The sequence below is a fragment of the Magnolia sinica genome, chromosome 11 (genome assembly GCF_029962835.1).
Source record: "Magnolia sinica isolate HGM2019 chromosome 11, MsV1, whole genome shotgun sequence".
Classification (NCBI taxonomy): Eukaryota; Viridiplantae; Streptophyta; class Magnoliopsida; order Magnoliales; family Magnoliaceae; genus Magnolia; species Magnolia sinica.
In genome coordinates this window covers 48,963,763-48,989,982 of record NC_080583.1, presented here as the reverse complement: position 1 = coordinate 48,989,982, position 26,220 = coordinate 48,963,763, and the positions used below count along the sequence as shown (strand labels likewise).

The 26,220-nt window shown below is 41.3% G+C and overlaps 1 protein-coding gene across 4 annotated transcripts; it reads right to left on the bottom strand.

Annotated features, from left to right (window-relative positions):
- Positions 1 to 20,747: 20,747 nt before the first annotated feature.
- Positions 20,748 to 24,254, bottom strand: LOC131219104 (branchpoint-bridging protein-like). Of its 4 annotated transcripts, none has more exons than XR_009157994.1 (9): positions 24,060 to 24,254; positions 23,845 to 23,949; positions 23,600 to 23,726; positions 23,118 to 23,189; positions 22,978 to 23,023; positions 22,294 to 22,606; positions 22,019 to 22,213; positions 21,368 to 21,627; positions 20,748 to 21,208 (listed from the first exon to the last, which is right to left on the bottom strand). XR_009157994.1 is itself a non-coding variant. In XM_058214103.1 (7 exons), exons 1-7 carry the CDS (start codon positions 24,103 to 24,105, stop codon positions 22,179 to 22,181), a joined length of 744 nt encoding a protein of 247 aa, XP_058070086.1. In that variant the 5' UTR covers positions 24,106 to 24,254; the 3' UTR covers positions 21,963 to 22,178. The 4 variants fall into 4 exon arrangements, 1 of the variants encoding a protein (XP_058070086.1); XR_009157993.1 differs by having other exon boundaries at positions 21,368 to 21,581; XR_009157995.1 differs by lacking the exon at positions 21,368 to 21,627.
- Between the last annotated feature and the right edge of the window lie 1,966 nt (positions 24,255 to 26,220).

Below are 26,220 nucleotides of genomic sequence, written 5' to 3'. Positions count from 1 at the left end.
TAGGGATAAACAGCATGGATAAAGCATATACCTCATGATGGGGTCCCCTGCTGTCCAAAAGCGCAGCCAAAATGGCTGGACGGCATAGATAAAACACATACGTCATAGTGGGTGCCACCGTCCAATGGTGTGGACGGTGTGGGTAAAACACATACACCATAATGGGTCCCACGTGGGGCCCACCATAACATTTCTCTGTCATCCAATCTATTAATAAGGTCACACGGACCTAGATGCAGAGGAAAAACAAATTTAATATCGATTCAAAACTTCTATGACAACCCAAAAGGGTTTCAATGGCAGCCATTCAATCCCACTGTTTTCCTGTAACGTGGGCCACCTGAGCTTCTGTATACGTTGAGTTTTTGGAGGGCCCACTGCCGAAATGGGGCTCCATCAAGTGCACGGTGTTGATGTGCAACACACACCACGGTGAGGCCCATGGCTGGGACCCACTGTCCATCCGTCAAACACAGCAGGACGCTGCTGCGCGTCCTCTAGATGTCCAGCAGCAGCGACTGCTGCTTGGTTGTTTTATATTTTTTTTATTTTTTTTTAAAAAGTGTTTTTGAGGTTTTTCCCTCTTTGATGGAGGGTGATGAGAAATGAAGGGCTAGGATGATAGATCTTGGGGTGGAAAGTAGGCCACACAACACTCACTTTTTCTTTCTTGGGAGAGCTTGGACGTCCACCACTTTGTCGCTTGGAAAATGTGTTGAGAAAGAGAGAGAGAAATGGTGGTTGTAAGAGAGAGGTGATGGGTGTGAGTGATGGATGTGAGATGATAGTTGTACTTCACATGTATGAGTGTGTAAGAGAGAAGGTGAGAAAGAGTTGACTTTGGAGTTGCTCTTGTACTTGACATGAAGTGATTGATTGATTAATTGATGGGATATGTTGTAGAGATTCTCTTGGGATTGCAAATGTTCAGTGTTTCTTCGAAATAAATGCGGGTCCATATCCACCTACCAGGGTATAGGATCGATATGCAAGACGCGGCATTGGAACCACGGCGACAATGCAGTCATAATAGTACAAGTCTCGGATTGAGTCGACTCAAATCTATGGGATATGACTTAGGATCGCGTGCAACTACTGTCTACGCATCGCAGGTTGTCAAAATTCGACCGAGAGGACCGTGGAAACCTATGGAACAGTACGGACTAGGATACGGGTCTTACAGCTCTCCCGACCTAATAAAAAGTTCGTCCTCAAAATTTACTATCACGCAGGACAAAGCAAGGGAAGAGGAAGCATTGACTATAAACAAATAGCGCTCTCTAATCTAAACCTCGCACTCTCAGGATGCCTCATCGACACTATGATGACCCCACTAATCCTGGATCTTGGATCAGAAATGATCGAAGATCGAATACTGAGCAGCCTCACAATCTCAACAGTAGGGATCTATATCAGAAAATCTCTAAGTTATTCAAACTCGGGGATCTAACCATTCTAAGTTCTCAACAATCATAGAGTACATGATAGCTATCAGCAGATATGTGATGTTATCTTCAAGTATTCCCAAGTTATGCTCTGATACCATCTTTTGTCACACCCTAAACTCGGAAACCGGGCTCACAAAATTCCCAATTGCCAAATCCATTGCCGACAGCCTCTGTAGTACTCCATTCTCGGCTCCCAGCATCCATATGTCAGATCTAATCCTGAGATCCTACAATGAGGATTTTCTAACTTACATTTAACTCGTATTAAGCATAACCACAAGTTTACCCAAATCACAAAGGCAACATCATCATCACACATCCACTTAAACATTTGAATACAGTGCTAAAAGGGAAATACATATGACAAAATCAAAGCTCCAGAGGTCTGCTAAATGCTCCAAGCTCAACGCTGCTGCTACCTAACGCCACCTGCACGCATCTGTCGTGCATAAGCTTATAGAAAGCTTGGATGGTGGTGAAAGTGTGTGCACAAGATAAGTGTCAAGCATATAAATACCAAAGTAATGTGGACACATGCTAGTAAGCCCATAAGTCACACAGTTTCAGAATATGCAATGCAGATCGGCTATACAAATGCGAAATCATAGAGAACTAAATATCAAATGCCGATGATGCAAATGCAATATGCAAATCCTGAAGAGCTACGAATATCATCAACCTCATCTAGGTCATACATCAAACCTGCGCGTATTGCGCGATCATGTGGGAATAACTCCGTCTCACAAGGAGTCCCATTAACATCTCAGCCCAATGGCATCTACTTTAATCAATCATCCATCACAACATGCATACAAATGATGGGGGTCCACAGAAGGATGGTGGATTTAGTCCAAATATCAAGATAAGTTCACTGATTTAAAACGCATCACGATAGTTAAGGAAAGAATCCAACTTATAGCCACCACAACATCGGACAATACAACCGATGTGGGACAAAGTTCTGCCTTCACTGTGTGCATGGTAGCCTACTAGCAAAGTAGCCTGCCAATCACTGGTAGCTCGCTCAAGCTCCTCAAGCCCCACCCACATCAATGTCCGCCCACGTGTACCCGCCCACATGTGATCACAGTGATGGAGCGTCACAATATCCCCCACCGAGGGCAGATCTGAGTCTAAGTGCAATAAGTAGGCTTCCTTACCCTCTCTATCGCGTAATAAACTAGACTTTCCTATGGGCCCAATATATACACAAGGTGGCTCCAAGGTGTAGGTATCTTAATGATATGCTGTCACATACTAATAATTGGTATCGATAACCGGCATCGATAATCGGCCTCGACAATCAGAATCGACATAGACAATCAGTCTAAGGGAAGGTCACAATGAGCTCATAACTTCACATAAGGGCCATATACACATCAAGTGGGCCACATCGCATGGGCCTCAAATACATCACATTGGGCCTCGTCCACGGCCTCAAATACATCACATTGGGCCTCGCCCATGGGCCTCAAATACATCACATTGGGCCTCACCCACGAGCCTCGAATACATCACATTGGGCCTCGCCCATGGGCCTCAAATACATCACAATGGGCCGCTCAATGGGCCTAATATACATAACAGTGGGCCTCGCACCTGGGCCTCAAATACATTAAGTGGGCCGCATCCACGGGCCGCACCAATGGGCCTCATGTACATTGCAATGGGCCATAACCCATGGACCTTGAATGCATCACAATGGGCCCTCATATGGCAAGTGGGCCACATCACATGGGCCATATGTATATCAAATGGGTCACACCCAAATATAAGTGGTAATAATGATTTCCACCATTAAATCCTCAAGGCGCACCATAACATTTATTTCCTATCCAACTAATCATAAGGTCACACAGACCTGAATTAAGAGGACAAATAAATTTTCTACTGATCCAAAACTTCTGCACTCCTAAAGGATTTCAATGGCAGACGCTCAATCCTCATTATGCAGTGTGGTCCACTTGATAAATAGATCTGCCTCATTTGCCTTAAGCCTTAACGCTAGCTCACCACTAGATGGATGGTTTGGATGTAACCCATACATCATGGTGGGTCCCATAGGGATAGACAGCATGGATAAAGCATATACCTCATGGTGGGGTCCCCTGCCATCTAAAAGCCTAGCCGAAATGGCAAGGCATAGATAAAACACATACGTCATAGTGGGTCCCACCGTCCAATGGTGTAGACGGTATGGGTAAAACACATACACCATAATGGGTCCCACGTGGGGCCCACCATAACGTTTATCTGCCATCCAATCTTTTAATAAGGTCACATGGACCCGGATGCAAAGGAAAAATAAATTTCATATCGATTCAAAACTTCTGTGACAACCCAAAAGGGTTTCAATGGCAGTTGTTCAATCCCACTGTTTTCCTATGACGTGGGCCACCTGAGCTTCTGTATACGGTTGAGTTTTTAGAGGGCCCACTGCCTAAATGGGCCTCCATCAAGTGCACGGTGTTAATGTGCATCACACACCATAGTGGGGCCCACTGCTAGGACCCACTGTTCGTCCGTCAAACGCAGCAGGACGCTACTGCGCATCCTCTAGACATCCAGCAGCAACGTCTGCTGTTTGGTTGTTTTATATTTATTTTTTTTAAAAAATAGTATTTTTGAGGTTTTTCCTAGGTAGGGTCCGCATCAGGTGAATCCACTCCACTCATTGGCTTCTACGGCTCAAGACAGACCAAACAAGCCCAATATTCGATATGTTTTGGTGTACAGAAACATCATAGTAGATTTTAATGGTAAAAACCATTATTTTATATGCTATGGCCCACCAGATGCTCAGATTGGCCTCATTTTTCAGCTCAACACCTAAAATGAGCAGGGAAATGGGATGGACGGCTTGGATTAGATCCATATATTAAGGTGGGGTCCGTATGAGCTGCCCACCCAAAAAGCTTAAATAAATATATATTTTTTTTGTTGTTGTCAGTACAACCCACTGTCTGTTCTCACTTCAGTGAACACGTCTAACGTCCAGGGACGCTGGACGGACTGTGCTCACATATAAATCAAGGTGGCTCCCACATGGACGTGGCCCACTTGATTTGGATCAATCTGATACTTGTGTCTTCCCATCACCATAAGGTAGGGCCCACATGGCTTGGACGGTGTAGATCTAACACGTCCATCAACTGGGTCCCACGAAGGTAGATGACATGGATAAAATGCATACATCATGGGGCCAATAACAAGGGAAAAGAGAGAGAAAGAGAGATCAAGTGATGGAGAGATCCTGCCATTATCGGCCCTCCCTTTCATACATCACAACATGCATCAAGTGGGTCCCATTACATATGGGCCCCCCAATCAAAATCAAAGGTGGAGATCCTTTCTCCACCAAAATGCAAGGTCTAAATGACCCTATTTATGTAAGGAAAATAAACATCATGATGAGGTCTATGGAGAATGGCCCCATCATGGAATGATCATAAGAATCAAGGTGGGTCATCGGCTACATCTAGGGTCCAAAGTGAGATCCATACCATCAATCGGTAGGCCCCACTTGGCCCATCATTAAAGCATTAAATCTAAGCCTATAGAACACCCACCGTTCGATCTTCTTGGTCCGATGGAACGGCAATCTCCTTGTGTCCCTCATTAATGGAGGGTGATGAAAAATTAAGGGCTAGGATGATAGATCTTGGGGTGGAAAGTGGGTCACACAACACGCTTTTTTTTTCTTAGGAGAGCTTGGACGTCCACCACTTTGTTGCTTGGAAAATGTGTTGAGAAAGAGAGAGAGAGAGAAATGGTGGTTGTAAGAGAGAGGTGATGGGTGTGAGTGATGGAGTGAGGTGATAGTTGTACTTGACATGTATGGGTGTGTAAGAGAGAGGATGAGAAAGAGTTGACCTTGGGGTTGATCTTATACTTGACATGAAGTGATTGATTGATTGTAGAGATTCTCTTCGGATTGCATACCTATGGTGTTTCTTTGAAATAAACGCAAGTCCACATCCCCCTGCCAGGGTATCGGATCGGTATGCAAGACGCGGTGTTGGAACCGCGGCGACGGTGCAGTCACAATAGTATAAGTCTCGGATTGAGTCGACTCCGATCTATAGGATACAACTTAGGATCGCGTGTAACTACTGTTTACGGGTCGAAGGTCACCGGAATTCAACCGGGAGGACCGCAGAAACCTACGAAATAATACGGACTAGGATACGTGTCTTACGAGAAAGTTGGTACTGATGGTGATTTAAGGTTCTAAGGAAGATTATATATACCAAATGTGGCTGAATTAAAGAAGAAAATTATGGACGAGGCACACCGCACTAAGTTCACAATCCACCCTTAAGGTACGAAGATGTATCATGATATGCGTAGGCAATAGTGGTGAAATAATATGAAGAGGGAGATTACAGATTTTGTAGCCAAATGTCTCACGTGTCAACAAGTCAAAACAGAGCATCAAAAGCCGTTAGGGATGTTATAGCCACTGCTGATTGCCGAGTGGAAGTGGGAGCACATATCCATGAATTTTATTATGGAATTACCACGGACACGTAATAATCATAATGCAGTTTGGGTCATCATCGACCGGTTAACTAAGTCTGCACATTTTCTTCCTATACATGCTACTTATCCCCTAGAGGAATTATGTGAACTCTATATTAAAGAAATAATTAGATTACAAGGAGTGCCTGTATCTATTGTATTAGATCGGGATTCCAGATTCACATCTCGTTTTTGAAGAAGTTTACAGAAGGCACTGGGAACCACTCTTGATTTTAGCACTACTTTCCACCCTCAGACTAACGGGCAGACTGAACGAGTGAATCAGATCCTTGAGGACATGCTCCGAGCTTTCATGCTTAATTTCAAAGGGAGTTGGGATGACCATTTACTATTGATCGAGTTCGCTTATAATAATAGCTATCAAACGAGTATCGGCATGGCACCATATGAGGCTTTATACAGGAGGCCTTGTAGATCTACAAATTGTTGGGCAGAAGTTGGAGAAGGTGGTTTTCTTGGACTAGAGATTGTGCGAGAGACTACAGAGAAGATTTTTATCATTAGAAACCGTTTGCGCGCAGCCCAAAGTCGTCAGAAGAGTTATGTAGACAATTGCAGAAGAGATCTAGAGTTTGCAGTTAGAGATCACGTCTTCTTAAAGATTTCTCCTCTGAAGGGTGTCATGAGGTTCGGTAAAAATGGAAAGTTGCCTCTAAGGTGTATAGGTTCATTTAAGGTTCTAGAGAGGGTTGGTGTTGTTGCATATAGGCATGCTTTACCGCCTTAGTTGTTCGGTATTCATGATGTTTTCCATGTGCCGATGTTAAGGAAATATGAGCGGGACATTTCTCATGTTATAGACTGGCAACCATTAGAGATTCGGGAAGACGCTTGATATATCGAACAACTAGTACGTGTTCTTGACCGGACCAAGTGCTTCGATCTAGAGTTATACCATTAGTAAAGGTTCAGGGGAGTCACCATATTGAGCAAGAGGCTTCTTGGGAACCAGAGGCCGAGATCAAAGAGAAATACCCTCACCTGTTAGTATTATAGGTATGTAAATTTCAAGGACAAAATTTCTTTTGAGGGTAAAATGTAATAACCCAAATAAATCTTGACAATCTAATTTTAACCATTGATCGACATACCCAATTAGTCTGATATGACCGTCGATCTACAAGATCAACTGGTTCAATCTCAACCATTAACTTGAACATATCCAGTCCAACTGTTCATTTACTAATAAATCCAACCATACATTTAACCATTTATCCAACGATACAACCATCAAACCGTCCATATGCTGAAATCATCGGAATACTTGTCCATCTCACCACTAATCCACAGGTACATCACGAAGTCTCTTCCCCGATCACACATGAACTCATCTAACCATACATTTATCCATCCATCTATCCATACATCCATCCGTTCATCTATTATACATTAATCCATCTATCCATCTACATCATTCGTTCATGTACCATTGAATATATCACAACCATAGGTTAATTCATGCATCTAATACTACATACCATGTATAAATTTTCATTCATGCACACTTATCACACATGCATCATGCACACATATCATTCACACATGTGGCATGCATGCATCAAATACATCACAACCACACACATGCACCAAACACATCATGCACACATATACCTTTCACACATGGCATGCATGCATCAAATACATCACATGCATCACATGCACACATGTGGCATACATATGGCACACGTGTAGTGCATAACATGTGCATTGAATGAAAGCAATGTGGAACACATGCTTTGAATGGTAAAACAAAAGCAAAACTTAGAAAACGTTGAGAGATTAAGGGCTCTCTTTCACACATGCCACATGTGTGAAAGGAGCTTATAAAAAGGGAGGCATGAGAGAGATCATGCATTGTGAAATTGTGAAAGGTGGAAGTGGAATGTGTTGTGAGATGAGGTGAGGAGAAGTGAGGTGAGGAAGTGAGGAGAGAGGGAGAAGAGAGAGAGAGAGAGAGAGAGAGAGAGAGAGATTAAAAGAAAAAAGAAAAGAGAGAGAGAGAGAGAGAGAGAGAGAGAGAGGTTCCTTGCTGGTCATTCCCGTTGGAAAGTGAGGGGAGAGAGTGAAGAGAGAGAAAAAGGAAGAAAGAAAAGGAGGAGAGAGAAAAAGAAAAAAAAAAGAGGAAAGAGAAAAAGGAAGAAAAAAAGGGGGAGTTTTTATTTTTTAAAGGTGAGTATCTCTCACTTGATATTTTGTGTGTGTGTGTGTGTGTGTGTGTGTTTGTTCATTTGTGCTTATAATTAATCTTTGCCATCTTAGATTTTTTTTATCTGATGTAATTACTTACCATGCTTCCTAAAAATGTTATTTAAAATTTTTTATTACATCAGTTGTCATTATTTTAATATGCCTGAAGTCGAGTTTTATATTGTCTTATTGTTAATCCTACATTAAAATTTTATTTTTGCATTTTGACTTTATTGTTAAAATTATAATCTTGAGTTTATATATTCTTAGATATAATAAAGAACATTCCATGTTTATTATTATTATTTTTACATAGAACTTTAATCAATTTCTAATATATTACATTACATGTTTACTTTTTTCGTAAAACTTTTATCATGTATGGACAATTTATATTGATTGAAAATTTTATTTTTAGTTCAATAAATTATATACATCAAGTATTATGGATTGATTGAAGAATAGCGGTCATTGAAGATTTTTAGAAATATTTGATTGATGAAATATTAAAATCATGCATCATTAAAATAGTTATGAAACACCAAAAAATAGGTGGAGTGATCAAGTCCTTTGGGTTGAAAATCCCTAAAGCGTAAATAGGTGGGGCGATCAAGATCCTTGGATGAAAGGTCCCAGAATCCCAACCGGTACCTCTTGAAACCTCTACCGTACCCTTTGAGTGGGTGAGCATGTTTGGATTGTAAAAGGTTCTCACTGTCAGGTTCGGTGGGGTAGTAGTTTGACCAGCTAACGTGTAAATGGGTCCCTTACCAAGTGCCCTTTGGATGGGTAAGCATGTCATGCAAGAGGTTCCCATTACAAGGCTAGGTGTTGTATTGGCGCAGGTGATGGCCAACCGGTGTAAACTGGCCTTGATGTTAAAAAGAATAAACCGCACTTGTTATTGTGGATTTCAGCATATGTTGATTTCATTCATTCATTTGTCTTTGAATTTACATTAAAAAATCTTGTTTATTAATCTCTTCATCTGTTGCTTTACCTAAATAGGTATTGTATCTTTTAGTATGTTTTATTCAGATTAGATGATGTTATTTTTAAATCTGTATTGAGATTACTCACTAAGCTTCGCAGCTTACCCTATTGGGATTTTAAAATTTTAGGATTAGGATCTCATGGAGGCGCTTTAAGAGATCTAGTTTTATTTATTTTATTTCTTTAGCATTTTCTAAATAAGTGTAATAAACATTAAGTATAGCATGATGTATGGAGATGACATGAGTTTGGTGGTAATCTTGAATAGTCGGAACATGGATATTTTATTATTCTCTAAACAAATGTTTGATTATTTAATTTTTGAATGGTTATATTTTATGAATGAGAATTATTTCATCAATATATGCATGGTTTATGAAATGTAAACATACAAAACATAAGTTATGCCTTCGGATACGGAATCGGGGTTGGATATAACTAGGTGCCAGATTTTAGGACGTGACAAGAGCGGTCGAATCCGAGGTTTATACAATCGTTGCTCATGTCGATCAAATGCTTTATTTCTTGTCAACCCTCATCAAAGAAGGAGACTGTTGGAGGTCCACCAAGAAAAAACGATGAAGCATAAATGCAGGCCCTTTTGAAAGAATTTGAAAGTTTAAAAATGTAGTTTAATTGGCCTTTGTTGTTTCTAAGTTTCCATCTTTCTTATGTAATAATAGGGTCGATGACCGCTAATGCAATGAAATAAACCTTTTGAACCTTCGATTAATGCTTAGCCTTATTGCATTTTGTATTCTAAACACGCTTAGGCATAGGATAGATGATTTATATGTACATTCCTTTGGCTTTTGCACGGTAGTATGGCCATCAGTACTTAGCCTGTAACACCCCGAACTTTTCAATATGGAGTATTGAAAAGTTCTCGAATGTCTATATGAAACTTAGCCTAATGAGTACGCATGCACGACATAAATCCAGCTATCCTAACCTTCACATACAGTCCCCTATGAGAATCCGACTATTGGAAACAATCTCCACCTATAGATCAAGCCATCCGACCGTTATAACTTCATGGATCGTAAGGTCACCCCATTACTTAAGAGTTACGACCCACCATCAAGAAGCAGTGGATGGATCCAAACTGTCCATCAGATACTATCTCCTCCCACAACAAGGAAAAACCATAACTTCAATGCTAAAAGACGAAGTTGTGCTCGGTAGTCTGCCGAGCAGAGTGTCGCACCAACTTCAACTCAGAGAACATAGCCGCTCCCATCTTCTTACGCTAACAACCCAACTGATCCGAGCTATTCAAAACCTCAAGAATAGGGATCCGACCATACTCACGTTGTCTGAATGAGACGTCAGGAAGAGAAGAACTCGGAACACACCACACTCTCTTACGCAAACCACACCTCTGCAAGATCTCCGGAAATCATGCACACAGAAGAATAGCGTGATAAGAAGAGGTGTTTTGTGGCCTAGAGACCATCTAAGGGAAAGATCCTAAACAAAGAACAGTTGGGAAACAGACAATCATTAGAGCAGTGGCCACCTGCTCAATCAAAAATGCAGAATGATGAGAACAGGGACAAACATCAAGAAGAATCAGAAACGTCCGTCTGATGGCCCCTCATCAAATAAAACCTCCCCAATAAATCAAGCATATTAAAGCTTCAATGTAAGTGTGATTCTAGACCCACTCGCCAACCAATTACGAGATCTCTGCATAAACAGAGTGCAGAGAAGCAGGTTTCCTCCCGATTCAGAATTCATGTTTTGCAGAGGGAGAAAGCTATAAATACCTACACTGACAGAAGGGAGCGACAATCAAGTTTCATGCTAGGAAGAAAGGAGAAAGAAAGAAAGGGATGAAGGAATTCCTCCAACTGAAAATTCAAGAAGAAGGACGAGTCGAGTGACGAAGTCCATCAAGTCACTGAGTCACACCAAGTCGGGGTAAACTAGCAATACTCACTTCTAGGTTTTCTTTCTTTTTCTTCCTCCTTTCCAACTGATCGAGTCAAACACATAGTCGGGAAGGGTTGACTCAGCCGAGAATTCGAGTGTAAACTCGAGTCGAGGTGGGTTGAGATTAAGCCTCTTAATCTCATAACTCTCAGTAATACGCATACTAACCAAAGAGAAACTATCGAAAAACCTAACCATTTAAATCATTAAAATACTAGGTTAAGATTCCAACTCAACGACGCGCGTATTCATACTCGAAGAGGGCACATGCGGTAAAACGTTAGGGTTTTTATCCTTTAAGCTTACTTGATTTAGAGATGATATTATCTTGACATTTATATGCTTTCATGACACTGTGAACTTCCTCGTATTTGTTTAATTTATCAACACCAATTATTTATTGAGGAATAATGGTTAAGTTGTGATGATACTCGTTCATGGCTTTCAGAATGGATATGAAGGTTTTTCCTTTACGTTGACATTAATTTAAGTTGATGTGAATTACCTTGCCTTTTACATGCTCTCTGATTTCCTTCCTACAATTATTTAATTTATCATTAACAATTATCTACCCTTTTGGGAATTTTGATATGATGTTAATTACAAGTGATCTTTATGAATTTATGTGGAGAGATGGATACAGGCATTGCCATTGCCTTCATCAATTTGCTGAGTTAGTCCTTGCTACTCTTCTCTTTATTGAATTGGCCATTGCTACTCTTCTATTTGTTGAGTTAGCCCTTGCTACTCTCCTTTTACTGAGTTGACCATTGTCACTCTCCCCTTTATGAGTTAGTCATTGCTACTCTCATCCTTACTTTACTAGCCTTGTGATATTTTCCTTTGCGGCTTGGGTATGTGTCATGATATTCCAGAATCCCCATAATTCAACTTATGTTCTCTATAAGTGCGAGCGATGTGTTAAGAGGTATCACAACTAGTGATTCAATTATTATATCATGGATGTAATGTTCTCTGGATAGAGACCCTCTTGGTCGTCACATAATTCCATGGATTTTTAGGTAGTGGTGCACAAATCTATGTAAGTAATTCGCAATGCGTGTTACATCACTTCCGGGAGTGAATGTCGCAAATAGTCACTCCATGAACAAATCGTGTCATGTAATTCATCCGACTTATGTGTTGTACGCCTCGAGGTGTTAACGTAAATCCACGCTAGCATTGGACATGTCGGTGAATCTCCGTAGTGTGAGAATGTGGGACGATCTGGGTTTTTTATGAATCATGTTCCACATTTTAACACTCACTATGTATGATGAGCCACACACACTTTGCTAGGCATGCATCTTATGTAGGTTGTTTGCGCATACTAATACCATCGTAGTAGTGGAGTACGAGACGTGTCAGAGTCATTACTTTACTTTTATGAATCTCTTAAATTAATGTTAATCTTAAAGGATAACCATCACTATGAGTAGGGCGTTGACCCTCTCCAACCGTACAGATGATGCGGGTGACGTACAGGTTGAGGACTCAGAAGATCAGTTCTCGATAGAAGATCGTGATGAATAGAATATAAATATAGTTTATGATTCCCTTTACTTATGCTTCCGCTACACAACTCAAAACCTTGTACTAAACTCCTATTGTAAGAGCATTTGACAATTATTTAATTATGGAATGAGAAACGCAGATAATTTTATTCTTGTGAATGATTACCTTTACAAATGTAATTGAATGTGATTTTGATAAGAGAAATCTCAAGGTTAGTCCTCGAGACATCCACTTCTTACATTATTAATGCCCAATTTCCTCGAGCACGAATATATACTCTGGCCGTGAAATTCGGAATGTTATATAGCTATTCTCTCACATATCCACCACATCTCCTCTTCAGTGACACATCACGTCAAGAAAAATAAACTCTTGCCATTTTCCAATGTACAACAATAACTACATTTAAATCTCGAGAAGCCTAACCGGCGCCTTCCTTTAAGCGCATTAACCCTCATTCACCTCATCCTGCCTATAAATTGAGGACTCTACACTCCCAGTGCCTATGACTCAACAATCTTCCTCACTATATTTGATTGAGATGAATCTCCCATCTCCAACTCTAGAATCAGAAAACCTTCTTTAACACTAGACCTCACTAAGACTTATGTTCTTTTTCTCCTTCCCTAACCTGAATATTGCTAACTGCATAACAGGAGGTCGATTAGCACGGGCAATCATGGAAATTTTCCAATTAGCCCAAAGATCAGGAAATGATGATGTGGCAATTGGGCACTGACCACTTTATCATCCCTTTTCTGTCTCCAGATTAAGGGATTTCGTTGGCTCATCATGGAATGGCTTGGCAGAATGTAACAGAGAGCTCGCATGGACATGACTCTTTTCATGAGGGGCCATGATCATGTGTGGCTTTCCATAAACAAGGAAAACCGATGGCTCAGTTCAGGTCCACATGCTGCACCCAGACTGAGCTTATTTGATCCTTAAAAGGGATGGCCTCATTAACTAGATTCCCGGTTACCTTTCAGCCAAAAATTTCAATATCTAATGTGATTGATCATATAACGGCCAGAAGAACTTCGAGAATTGGGCCACCCAGGGGCCTACCACTTCTGTCAAGAAATGACTTAGTGGAACGTAATGCGTAAGGTCCCTGGTAGGACTACTTTAGGGGAAACATCTCCTAGCACGGAAAGAGGGTTGGTACACGACCGATCGAAAACGCGCATTGTGACCTTGACCATTTTCTTTGCCACAACTTATCCCCTCAATCCTCTTCTTTTCCATCTAGGTATCTTGTGATAAGTAGTCCTAGGCCTTAGTACCTTCCTTACTATCAAGGAAAGTTCTCCAATCTTATGTAATCATGCCGTTTGAAACCAACAGAGTAATGAAATGATACAGGCCTATTTGGTTAAAAAGCCTTTATTTTATAGATGTTTGCCTTCTAACCATGAAAGTGGAATGGTTGTACTAGATAATCTCATATCTTGGCCTGATTATCTAAACAATCAGTCACTAATATGATAGATGTATGCAAATTTAATCGAAGGCATGTAGTTCTGCTTGCCCAAATTGGTCACTGTCCCTTAGAGAGATCATAGTTCTTAAGCTGGAGCCATTTACCTCCATCACATGCAACCATTCGCTCTACAACATGCACGTTTGTTATTCTGGACCATGGATGCGGCACTTAAGCCTCTCATAACTTGAGCCATTATCCCCGAATAAGGCTCCAACTGTTTGGATACCTCCCATAACTCCGGGAATATCTCCTCTATTATCGAGAACTCAACCGTCACTCAGTTACTCGTGCACATTAACTACCGCCTTTAATCTCAGTCTACAAAAGGAATTAAGAATTAAATAGACTAACCTCAATCAACGCTCCTACGAGAGAAAGATATCTTTTATGGATTACTTTAAACTCTTGGATGAAATTGTTGACAAGGGTGTAGAGATTTCCTCATAGTCTTTTGCGATAGATGAACGGTTCTCTTTCCTCTGGGACACCAGCAAGGTCCTTGAACAGGAGCGGCCTTCTTAGGAACTTTTGAACATCTTCTTAGAGCTCCAGCGCCTTGGGCGTGCATTCGCTAAAGGAGACAATGAACTTGACCACTGCATGACCGCCTTGAGACGCCTTTCAGCTCTCAGCAAAGAGTGTTGCGCCTTACCAGCTCATTCTGAAGCCGCATGGTAGAACTAACTATATTGGACTCGCGAGAACGAGTTTAACCAAGAGATGCTACAGTCGTTGACCCATGCTCGCGATCACCTACTTCATGATTTGGCTGAGACCAATCGGCTAATTTTCAATCGCGATCGACCAGGGAGCACCGAGCTCATCACATTTGTGGATGCCTAGCTGGAGCTTTATCGAGGTCGTGCTGCCATCAGTGAGGCTGAAGAGAGATCGGTCGAGATGGAGAAAGCGGCCTTAGATAGTAGCCTGTCCAAAATAGAGTGTTCTTCGGCTGAGCTTGCGAGTCTGCAAGCATCTTGGAGCGAGAGAAAGAGAGAGGCGAGGGATGAGAAAGTTGCTACTGCCCGAGCCTTTGGTCACACCAAGTGGGCTATAGGGTGACTTAATAGTCCAACCCCTCCCTTTTAAATCAAAATTTTATTTTTATTTTTTATTTTTTTACATATTCATCCTACCCAATGTGGGTAAAACTTATGGTCTTCAGGCCTTTATTTTAAATAGCTTAACTAGGCCCCTTGTTTAAGGGCTTTTACTCAATTTACTTGCAATTCTCTTTACTAAACTGGCATGGCCTAATCTTTGATGATCTCCCATAGTGGAGAGAAGTATTGCTTCAAAAATCAACCATTTATAGGCGCTAGGGCAATATTACCATCTAAATCTTTAAGGAGATACGCCCTGACTCTTAAAACTATCTTGATGGTATATGGTCCATCCCATGTGCGGGACCATTTTCCCAATGCTTGGTCTTTTTGACTGTATAGACACCCCGCCCGAGCTAGCAACTTGATAAGGCATGGATGTCCCTTAGAAACTGAACCTAAACCTCACACCCTACCCAAAACCGCAGCCATTTCCCAAACCTGATCCAAACCCTGGCCGAACTCAAACCATTCCGTTACCATAAACCCTAAACTTAACTCGAGCCATCACCTAAGCTAGAGCATAGCCAAAATCGATCCAATTCTCGAGCCAATTTTGAGCCATTTTTAGCCAAATATTCAAAACGGGCTTCAGGCTGTTCTCATGGCCCAAAATAGGCCCACCGGCCAAACCATAATAGCAACTGTACCTGAGCGGTAGTCTAACTACCACGGGTGGTAGTCTGCGGTAGTTAGACTACCGTCGGCAGTAATCAAATTACCGCTCTCTCTCGACAAATGTACCCCTCTAAGCAACAGTTGTTGTTCTCTCCCAAAGTCAACTCTTCTATACAATTGACCCCAAAACTTACCTTATTTACCATCCTACCAAGCCCTTTAAACCTATAAGGGTGTTAAGGGATGGTTGTCCAAGGATGACATTGTAAACAAGGGAAAAATCAACCACACGGAAGTCGACCATTGTCGTTGTCTGGTACTGCCCTTCTCTCGCTGTGACATGAAGCAGTATAGATCCCTTTAAGGTGATCTTGTCATGTGCGAATCCTAGTAGCACAAACGACTCCTCAAGTGACCGAATAGGATGAAGATCGATGCCGACAAATGGGATAAACAAAAGTACTGCCACTTCCACCGCGACCACGGCCATTCCACCAATGACTGCTTTGATTTGAAAGAAGAAATTGAAGCCCTCATCTGAAGCGAACATTTGCAAGAATAAGTCAATAAGGGAGAAGAATGGATAAATTAGAAGAAAGAACAACCTATCAACAACGAAGCTACCGACGAAATTTGTACCATCTTCGACGGACTTGCTAGAGGAGGAGATTCCAACTGAGCATGAAGAGCTCACGCCTGAAGCATCAATCACAATAGATCGGAGCACCAAATCCACGTCACCAGCAGGCTTTCGAAGGAACAGAAAGTAGCATCCTGCTAACTGACCTTCACCGAAGAGGATGCTTGAGGTGTCCAACCACCCCCACAACGATACGTTAGTGGTGACTATGACTATAGCCAATCGCAAGGTGTTCCGGATCCTAGTGGACATTGGTAGCTCGACCGATATCCTCTTCGCCAATCCTTTCGACAAGATGGGGGTTGAAAGATCTCCACTTCGACCTCGTCCATGAGGACCTGCTCGGGCATGACATTGAGGGGAGTGTAGGAGTTAAACCTATTGTCGGGTCGCCAACTCAGTCGTTGCCCCCTGGTCGAATCGTCATCCCTCCTTCGTTTGTTGCCACGATCGGATGTTCAGTCCTCTTTGGATTGTTTCTCCCTGGTCGATCCTCCTTCATTCCTCACAGCCTTCCGCAAGCTGAAAAGCTCTTCGACATTAGAGTACTTCTGAGATCGATTGAGGAGGTCGGCCAAAGTTGTGGGAGGGTTTTTTCTGAGCGAAAGAGGAATCTTCCTTCCTTTAGGCCGGCCATCATAGTGGCCAGGGTAATCTAGTCAGAATAGCCTTCCACTTGCATTGCTTCCATGTTGAAGTACTTGATATAATCCTTCAGCAACTCGTTCTCCTTTTAGATAATGGTGAGGAGGTGAATCATCGACTTCAACCTTTCCTTTCCTCCAATGAAGTTCATGATGAACGCTTTACTAAGTTGGGTAAACGAACTGATGGATCATGGTTTGAGTGGTTGAAACCATTTCTGGGCTGCTCCAATTAAGGTTAGTGAGAAGGGTCGGCACATTACCACGGTCGATGCACCCTGAATATCCATCAATGCCCTGAAAGATTCCAAGTGCTTGGTCGGGTCAATGGAGTAAGGGGGGATCTATGGCACTCAAAATCTGGGTGGGAGCTGAGCATGCATGATTTCGGCAGTGAATGGCGGCTTGGTCTCTTCCAACATTGCTTTTATTGATATCGGAGCATGCGCATGATAGACTTGTAGGATGTCGCCGATCTATCCCCGTTGCTCATTAAGCTCAGCTTCCCAGGGATCTTCATTTTCGGCTACTGTTTCAGTAGGGTTATCCTCGGCCACAGTTTTGGGAGCCTTGCCACCCCTCTTCTTCTCTAACTTGTGATATAAGTCATAGGGAGCTAGCACGGTAGTGCCTGAAATGTGGGAATGTGCTAGTACAGGAGCTTCGGCAACTTGCTGGTTTTGTTGGGATCCGGTAGGTGCTTAAGTCCACGTGGAGACTTACATCACTGCTCGAACGATAACTTCCTCAGCCTCCTGACTGGGAGGAGGGATCTGTCGCTCCATCAGTCTCTTCATTAGATCGAGGTTGTTGTTCAGTACTTCTACCCGTTGTTTCAGAGAGATGAGCCGACCTCCCCGATTTCGGGACCGTTATACTAGGCCTGCATGCGCAGAATCAGCCTGAAGTTGGGAAGATGAGTCCCACTGATTTTTGTACTGTTCTGGTGGCACGGAGCTAGGCACAGCGGTGGCGGTCTGAGCTTTCTTCCTCCCCTTCGCCATTGTTGAAGCATTGTAGGTGATGAGAATGGCTTTCAATGTCGTTTTCCACAGACGGTGCCAAACTGTCAAGGCAGAAATTTGGTCGTCCTCCTTAGACTGCTCGAGACCTATAAGATGAGACAAAGATGGAGACCCTAGCTACTTACATGGGACCCTCCGATGCCAAAGTCAGACAGTCAAGCTAAAGCTAAGTCTAGTGGAACGTAAGGTTTTAGAGTATAAAATTGTGTACCTTTCACCATTAACGATGCTCCTATTTGTAGGTGAGAGATGGAGGTGGCATAAGGGATGACCTTCCTATTTAGCAAGAGCTTATTGTGGAGGGAATCATGTCTCGGACGTATCGTCGGTATCTCCCGTGACAAATTTTTTGTGCTAAAGGGTATCAAATGCTAGTTCTTGGGAATCCTCACCTTATCCCTAAAAGATCCCCCATCTTGAGTTAGGATTTACCTACCCTTCATCCACACCTTGGCACAAGTAAATGTACATCTATTTCAAGGTTGCAGTTCAAGGGAGCTGAATAATATGCTTTTATGATTGAGGAAGCTCTTCAACAAAACACTTGAAGGGGGATCATTTACTTTAAATAAGAAAGTTATTTTTAGTCCATTTTGTCTATAAATCGATTCTTGTGTAGAATTAAGTTTCAAAGTTTGACTTACCAAACTCATCAAGTACTTGTATAGTCCTCCAACGAGTGCATACGTTTGTCATCCTTGTGTAAGGCGTCTTGATTGAGTTTGAGATCCAAACTCTCTAAGACCTTATGTATTCCATCGACAGATATAAAATGTATAGACCTTGTGTAGGCTGTGAACGGTTATGGTAAATCCGATTTAAATTTATTTTGATAGTGAAATATGGTACACTCTAGGAGAGAATGAGTCAGCCGAGAGTAGAGTAAGCACATAGCCAAACTATTATACATAGTGTGTAATGGGTTGAATGATTTTTGCTTATAGCTATTTTATCTTATTGAATGATGTGGATGCATATCCTTACTACAGTTAACATCTCTGTTAAAATGCACACATAATGTTTCACTATTATTCTACTTTAATCTGAGCTGATTTGATATATCCACTTTCTCTTGTTTTTATTATTTTGTTTAAGTAATTAGAAGTAGGTGATTGTTGTTTATTCGTTTAAAATTCTAAAAGTCGAAAGTCCTATGCCCCCCCAGGACATTAGCCATATATCCAAGCTCTGCTTGTACCGGTGAACCCACAATTTCAAGGTTTAGGGACTAAGACATGTATTTATAAAAGAAGGCAGCTACTACTTTGTCAAGAGTCTCCACACTAGATAGACTCTACGTCCAATTGAAGTACCGTGGATACACAACGCACCACCCTATTTCATATCTAAATCGGTCACCACTATAATGGAGCCCACTGGTATGCTCAGACTAAATATCCAACAGTTATATCATTCAAACCATTGATCACATGCAAGCTAGTTTTCCCATTTCATGTCATGGGGAACCTTTATATGGGGATTGAGCGTCCATGGCTCCTTTTCAGTCCCTTGGAAATTTTTGACTAATGGATATCAAGAATACTCTCTAGGCGTTGGGAACTTAATTTTGCTAGGCATGAAAAGGCATGGGATAAGATGGAAGAATATTTGTTTTGAGAAAATCTGATGTTGTTTTGGGTGGTTATTAGAAGATGACATGATGTTATGAAAAGTCTAAGAATGAAATGAGTTGGCCCTTGCTTTCAAGTAGTCGCATTTTGGCTCAATTTATGAGAGCGAAATAGGTTAGTCTAATCATATTTTATAAGCTGGAGTATCATCAAATAGTTTGGCTCCATGAGAAGAATAGTTTGTTGTTACATAGAATTCTGGGCGGCCATTGACAGTGGAAATGTGTGGTTTGGGCCAATATTTGGTTTGGAAATATGTCAGCTTCAAGTGGTCAAATTCCTGCATAATGTTCAAAGGTGGATGATTTTGTAGTTTTTTTTTTTTTTTTTTTTTTTTTAGTGCCGTTGGAATGTGGAATCTGAATTACGTTTCTAGGTTTTTTTAGCAGCAACAGTTACTTTGAGTGGTTTGCATTTACCTGCTGAGGAAGATCTGTTGGTATGGCAACCACTACATATATTCTCACGGCTGACCCGAGTTGGACATCTCGATTGAGGCACACACCAGCCTGTTTAGAGGCATAAGCGTCCTCTTCCCTTCTCGCATGAGGATCAGGCTCCACAAACAGAATCAAGCAGCCATTGCCTGGTTCTGCTTTCATTTTAAGCAAAGCTAGAAACCTAATGCGTCCGAGCCTCATACCTAGAGGTGAAGCTCCCCCCTAAAAACGATTTGAAAAGGCAAAAGTATCAACACTCAGATCGAATCATTTATCAAACGACTTCGAGTCCAAGTCAGCGCTTGGTCAAACTACCAACTCTCATCTAAACCAAGTCTTACTTGAATTGAGTGCTTTATTCTTCTTCTTTTTTTCTTTTTCCTTTTCTGATTCAGTAAACTGTTTCAAGTAGAGCGGACAATTTTAGAAATATGAATCATTGACCTCTGCTAATGTTGGTTTCTTCTTCTTCTTCTTCTTTTTGCTTTTTCAGAAGATGGCATCCATGATACAGTACACTTCATGCATTACTTATGCCAATAGAAAGAATCTATATATTTGTATCTACTATCTTTTGCAACATTAACTAAAATGGAAATGCTTTTCTTGTTTCCAAGCAATTGATGTAGATAAAAGGGAAGACAAAACTTGATGGATCTGAATGGCTAGATCAAGAATTTAAGTCATCGTTTGCTGAAAAATTGATAATCTTTCAATGGCTTTTGGAAGATACTTGGAAAGCAAAAGTAGGAATCCTCGGGCAGCTAAAAGGAAGATGACATGGTAGAACAGTAAGAACTCGGACATGGTAGAGCCACCTTTTCTTTCCCCAGCATATGAGGCAGGTGACATATCAATCAAGACCATCCAGGAGATGACAAAGAGAGCAGTAAGCACTAGAATATGTTAGAGCCAGCAAAAACCAGAATATGGTAGAGCCATCTCTCTAAAGCATATGAGGCAGGTGACATAAATCGAGACCATCCACCAAATCTCCGGCGCTGTAGAGGTAAATGATTCAAAATAAACATCCATTAGATGATTGTAGCCATTTGATTGATAGCCTTCAAAGTGAGGGTAGTAAACAGTAGAAGCTGACTGTCAACATTGTGCATGGGAAAGAGAATGAAAGTGATGGATATGATTGTTTAACATCTGACATTTTTAAACATAGGCCATTCATGGTAGGTGCCATGGACATTGCTCCATCTCCAACTGATGGATAACCTTTCCACATGTAGTGCATAGACATGGCTACTCTTACCATATTCCAAGTTTTCCTCATGTTTTAACAAGATCCAAATGACAAGCCCAGTAACTTATTTTACTTCACTAAGTACACTCTCCCACATTCATAATATGCCATGGAAAAACCTGCCCAAGGTGCCTCATCAAAGATGAGTTTGGCCCAATGCAGAGACTAAAGAATTAGAGAAGACAGAGGTGCATCAATGTGGCCATGCCAAAGAGATTGAAAGAGTGAAACAAGAACTATGACCAAAGTATAATGGAATCTTTAGATGGGAAAAGATCCTTTGTTCTTGCAGGGAAACACAGGGTCTGAAATCTGTTTGCCCATGCATATAAGCATGTATGCACATATTTGTTCATTGAAATTTTACATTTCCAAATTTCACATTGCTCTTATCATGTTTATTGCCAATACGCAGAACTTAATTAAGATTCAAGGGTATATATTTACAAGTTCACAAGTGCCCACAGACAGACAAGAAACAAAAATTAAAAGAAAGGAAGGAAAAAAGATGATTACTTAAAGTCGATATGGAAACAAGTTATGAATTGATCAGTACCTCCGCAAAGCAGTGTAAATCATGAAGATACAGCAAGAAGAAAGTCCACTACCAGATGACATCATAAAACTATCAAGAAACATCTATCCTAGCTTGTAGATTCCACAACCCTTGGGCAGGAAATTTATATCCACGTGGACAGGAGATGGATGGGCTTATCTCAGTATGGTGGAGGGTAGATTCCTGGAGGAGGACCTGCAGATAAGGTTGGCATATATAATAAGAAATACATCACAAGCACAAAAAGGTGCAGTGACAGGGAAGAACAGAGGTACCTGGTGGATAGTAAGGGGTTGCCTGCGGGGGAGGAGGATATATTTGTGGAGGGTACGACTGTGGAGGGTAGGACATAGGAGGGTATGGTTGGGGAGAATAGGTAGTTGGTTGGGGAGGGTAAGCTGAAGGTGGATATTGAATGGAATTGGGTGGAGGTGGGTATGAAGGAAAAGGAGATGCAGCAGGAGGGTAGGCTCCAACTGGAGGGTATGGGGAGGCTGCCGATGGTGGTGGGGTGATGTAAGGAGGGACATAAGGTGTCATTGGTGCTGCATATGAGGGGGCCGATGGGGCCAAAACTGTTGCTGATTTCTGCAATTACCCATACCAAAACAGGTAAGAATGTCTCCTTGATTTTGTTAACGGACTCATCTACTTTTTAAAAGAAAAGAAAAGAAACATGTAGGTGTATTTGGGCGCACTATCAGATTGATTGAATTGCAACCACTAGTCTAGCAAAGTGCTATTCCCTTCCCATGACATTCATATTGGATTGTGTCTTAAATTTTCCAATTATTTTGCATTCAACTTGGACTTGAAAGAAACATGATTGCTCAGGGTTACTTTCTCACTACATAGACATCAAGCCGTCCGTTTATTTATTTTATTTTTTTTCTCGTGTATATACATCCAAATGTAGCCACGATGATATTTCAGTTAGTTGTTGGGAAAGCTGTACTTACCTTAGCATTTGCATAATGCATTATAAGCCGCACTTCACCAGCATATCTGCAGTGGAAAATGAGGGTTCTGAGTTAGTTTTCAAACGAATAAAGAAAAGATGATCAATCACAGAGGGGTGATGGACTAATCTTTCTTCTACCTGCCACTTTTACTCTGGAGGGGCCATGGGGTATCATCGTATCCTTGAGAGAGGACCTTCTCAAGTTGAACCCTGAAATCAGCGTCCATCAAATTAATTTGAGATGATAGAGGTCTGCAATTCGCAACTGCACTGTCTGCTCACGCAAAATGCAATCTGGCAAGATCTTGGACGTTCCTCTCTCAGGCACCCTTTGAATGTTAAAAAACAATGGTCTGTTGATTTTAACATTCACAGGGGGGCCTGAGTGACGAACGTCTAGGATCTTGCACACAGGTACAAAGTTAGGATTGCATTCTGCATGAGCAGATTTTGTAAGGGTTAGTTGAAAGGGTATATTTATGGGTTAAAGAGCATCCACCATGTGGCCTGACGGATCAACGATCTGGATTTCGCAAATATGTCCAAGATTGACACAGATGGGGGTGAGAAGAAATTGAAAGGGTTAGATTGTTTGAGGAAGAAAGAAGCAGATCAATTACTTCCCACTGCCGATGAAATCGTCATAGGTGAGGGTATTGCTGTTCCACACTACAACATTCAATTCTCGGAGCCCTTGGATGAGAGAGAAGACAAACTTCTCTTGGAAGGTGGGATTCTTGTCTCCATCTATGATCAAAAGATCCAAGTCAGGAATTCAATAAAGAAATATATATTAAAACAAAACAAAACGAAAAAGAGGAAGAAAGAATATATGATGAGTTGGGTTTTATACTGAAGGGGATACCTGTACAGGTCCTGGTTCTGAACTTGGTGTGACCGTATTCTAGGCAGACGTAAGGATCTTGCCTTGAAATCCATTCAGTGTCTCTCAATTTGTTACAACCAACGACTAGAGATAGGAAATAGCAAAAACGATGTCATCTCATGGATGGAAAGATGGATGAATGACGATGATGATGATGATGTGGCTATGGGTAAAAGGGAGTGGTGCATGCATACCAGTAACCTCAAGCAGATGCCCTTGAACGTCCGAAGGCGTTGACATAGAAGAAGGAGGCTTGGTCGATGACGGAGGATAATAGTTGTTATGAGATGAGGGGATGAATTTGCTTTTCCTTTTTCTAATTTCCGGACGCGGCTTCGGTGGATCCCGGGATTCACCAACGTATGTGAATCCCTAACTGTGATGACCACTGTGATGCATATTCCTTATATCCATGCCGTCCATCCGTTTTGAAAGCTCATTCTAGAGTATTTCAATAAAAATGAGTCACATGGAAATCTCAGGTCTACCACACTAAAAAGAAGCAGTGGTTAGTGAATACCCATCATTTAAATCCTCTTGGGGGTGATCAGAATGTTCATATTCCATCCAACCTGTTGATAAGATCACGAAAATCTGGATGAAGGGAAAAACAAAATATCACCTTTATCCCAAAGTTTTTTGGCCCACAAGAAGTTAAAAATGGTCAATAATCACTCTTTTCTGTGGTATGGTTCACCTGAGATGTGGATCGGCTTATTCTTCTTTTTAACCATATCTAAAATGATCTTTCAAAACGGATAGACAGAGTGGATGTAAGGTATATACATCACGGTGGGCTCCACAGTCACGGAACCACCCACCTCGGTGGACCAAATCCGCGACCCTAATTTCCAGTCCTCACCAATTTCCAACCGTTACTTTCCCTTTCTTTCTTCTGCCTCTTTCCGTAATTTATTGAGAGCACGTGGGTTCAGACGGAAATCGCCTGCACACGCAAGCTCAATGCTGTATAATGTAAATCAACTCGGGCGATGCGGAGGGAACTCTTCTTTCAACCGTACGAACCAAAAAATAAATAAAAATGAGCCGATTAAAAAGAAAAGAAAAAATCCTTCGAGAGATGCTAAAATTGCTCCTAACACCTTCATGCTATGTGGTCCACCTTAGTTTTATATCGGGCTGATTTTTATGTATGTACTTAATCCCGGTGAGTTAAATCTTACTAACGGATTTGATGAAAGATACACGCCAAGGAAACCTCCACACCCAATTTATGGTTGGCATCCTTCCGTCATCTTTCCTCTTGCCGTGCCCGCCTATCGATCCGGATGGTTTTCATCCCACCACAAAAGGGAAAAAAAAACCCTGCTGGACCGACTGGATTTTTCATACGGGGCTGGTGACATCGACAAAACGAGGGTATTTTAGGCGCTGGGGTTAAACAAGTGTTACGGGGAAACTGGTCAAGTCGTAGGATTGTCTACCTCTGCCACCACGGGAAGCCAGTTGGCTGGTATATCACTGTGATGTCCTGGTTTTTGGTTTTCGAAACAGAATATATAACTTGTTTTCCAAAAATTCAAGTGTTAGCATTTAAAATTCAATATAAATTTAAACTGCTTTGTCATTAATCAGAGTTATCGGCAAACGTAGCTAGAGTAAATCATGCATTGTATGAAAATATTTCAAACACTATAAAAATCCAAATATAGGGCTCATTCAAGACTTATAGTATTCCAAATAACAAGTTCATTAAATAAAAATAAGAAATCTATCATCTAATGGTGGAACTCAATATGGGTCGAAGGAACCTCATCTAACTCCTCAGCTATCCAATCTGCTCTAGCAATCTAGTGAACAACATCAACTCGTTCGACAAATGCATCAACTAATATGGTTTGATAGCGTCAATAACTATTGCAATGAGAAGCACCCTCTATGATTACACACTCATCATTCATAATCCAAGATAGATCGCAAGTCATAAGAATGGATATATTAAACAGCGCAATGCATAATTATGATTATACACTCAAAAATTAAGTCAATCAACAAAATCTCATCATAAACAAAATATAATAGCAATCGCAATGCAAGTGTATATGTCCAGATAGTCAAATAATCAATCACATGACTTTCTATTGCACTCAGAAATCACGTTGTATGTGAACTCCCAAAGATGGCTAGAAAATCGATAAGGACTTGTTTGGATTGACGTATAACAATGTATAGTATTGTATCCAAGTACTGTTCATATATACGTTCAGGAAAAATCATTATACATCCACATCAATAGATGATAAATCAATGTTTCAATCAAAGTGCTTGTTTGGGGTCGTATACAAATGCGCTCAGTGTTCAATATTTGGATACAATGTATTAGGGCTGTTGGGT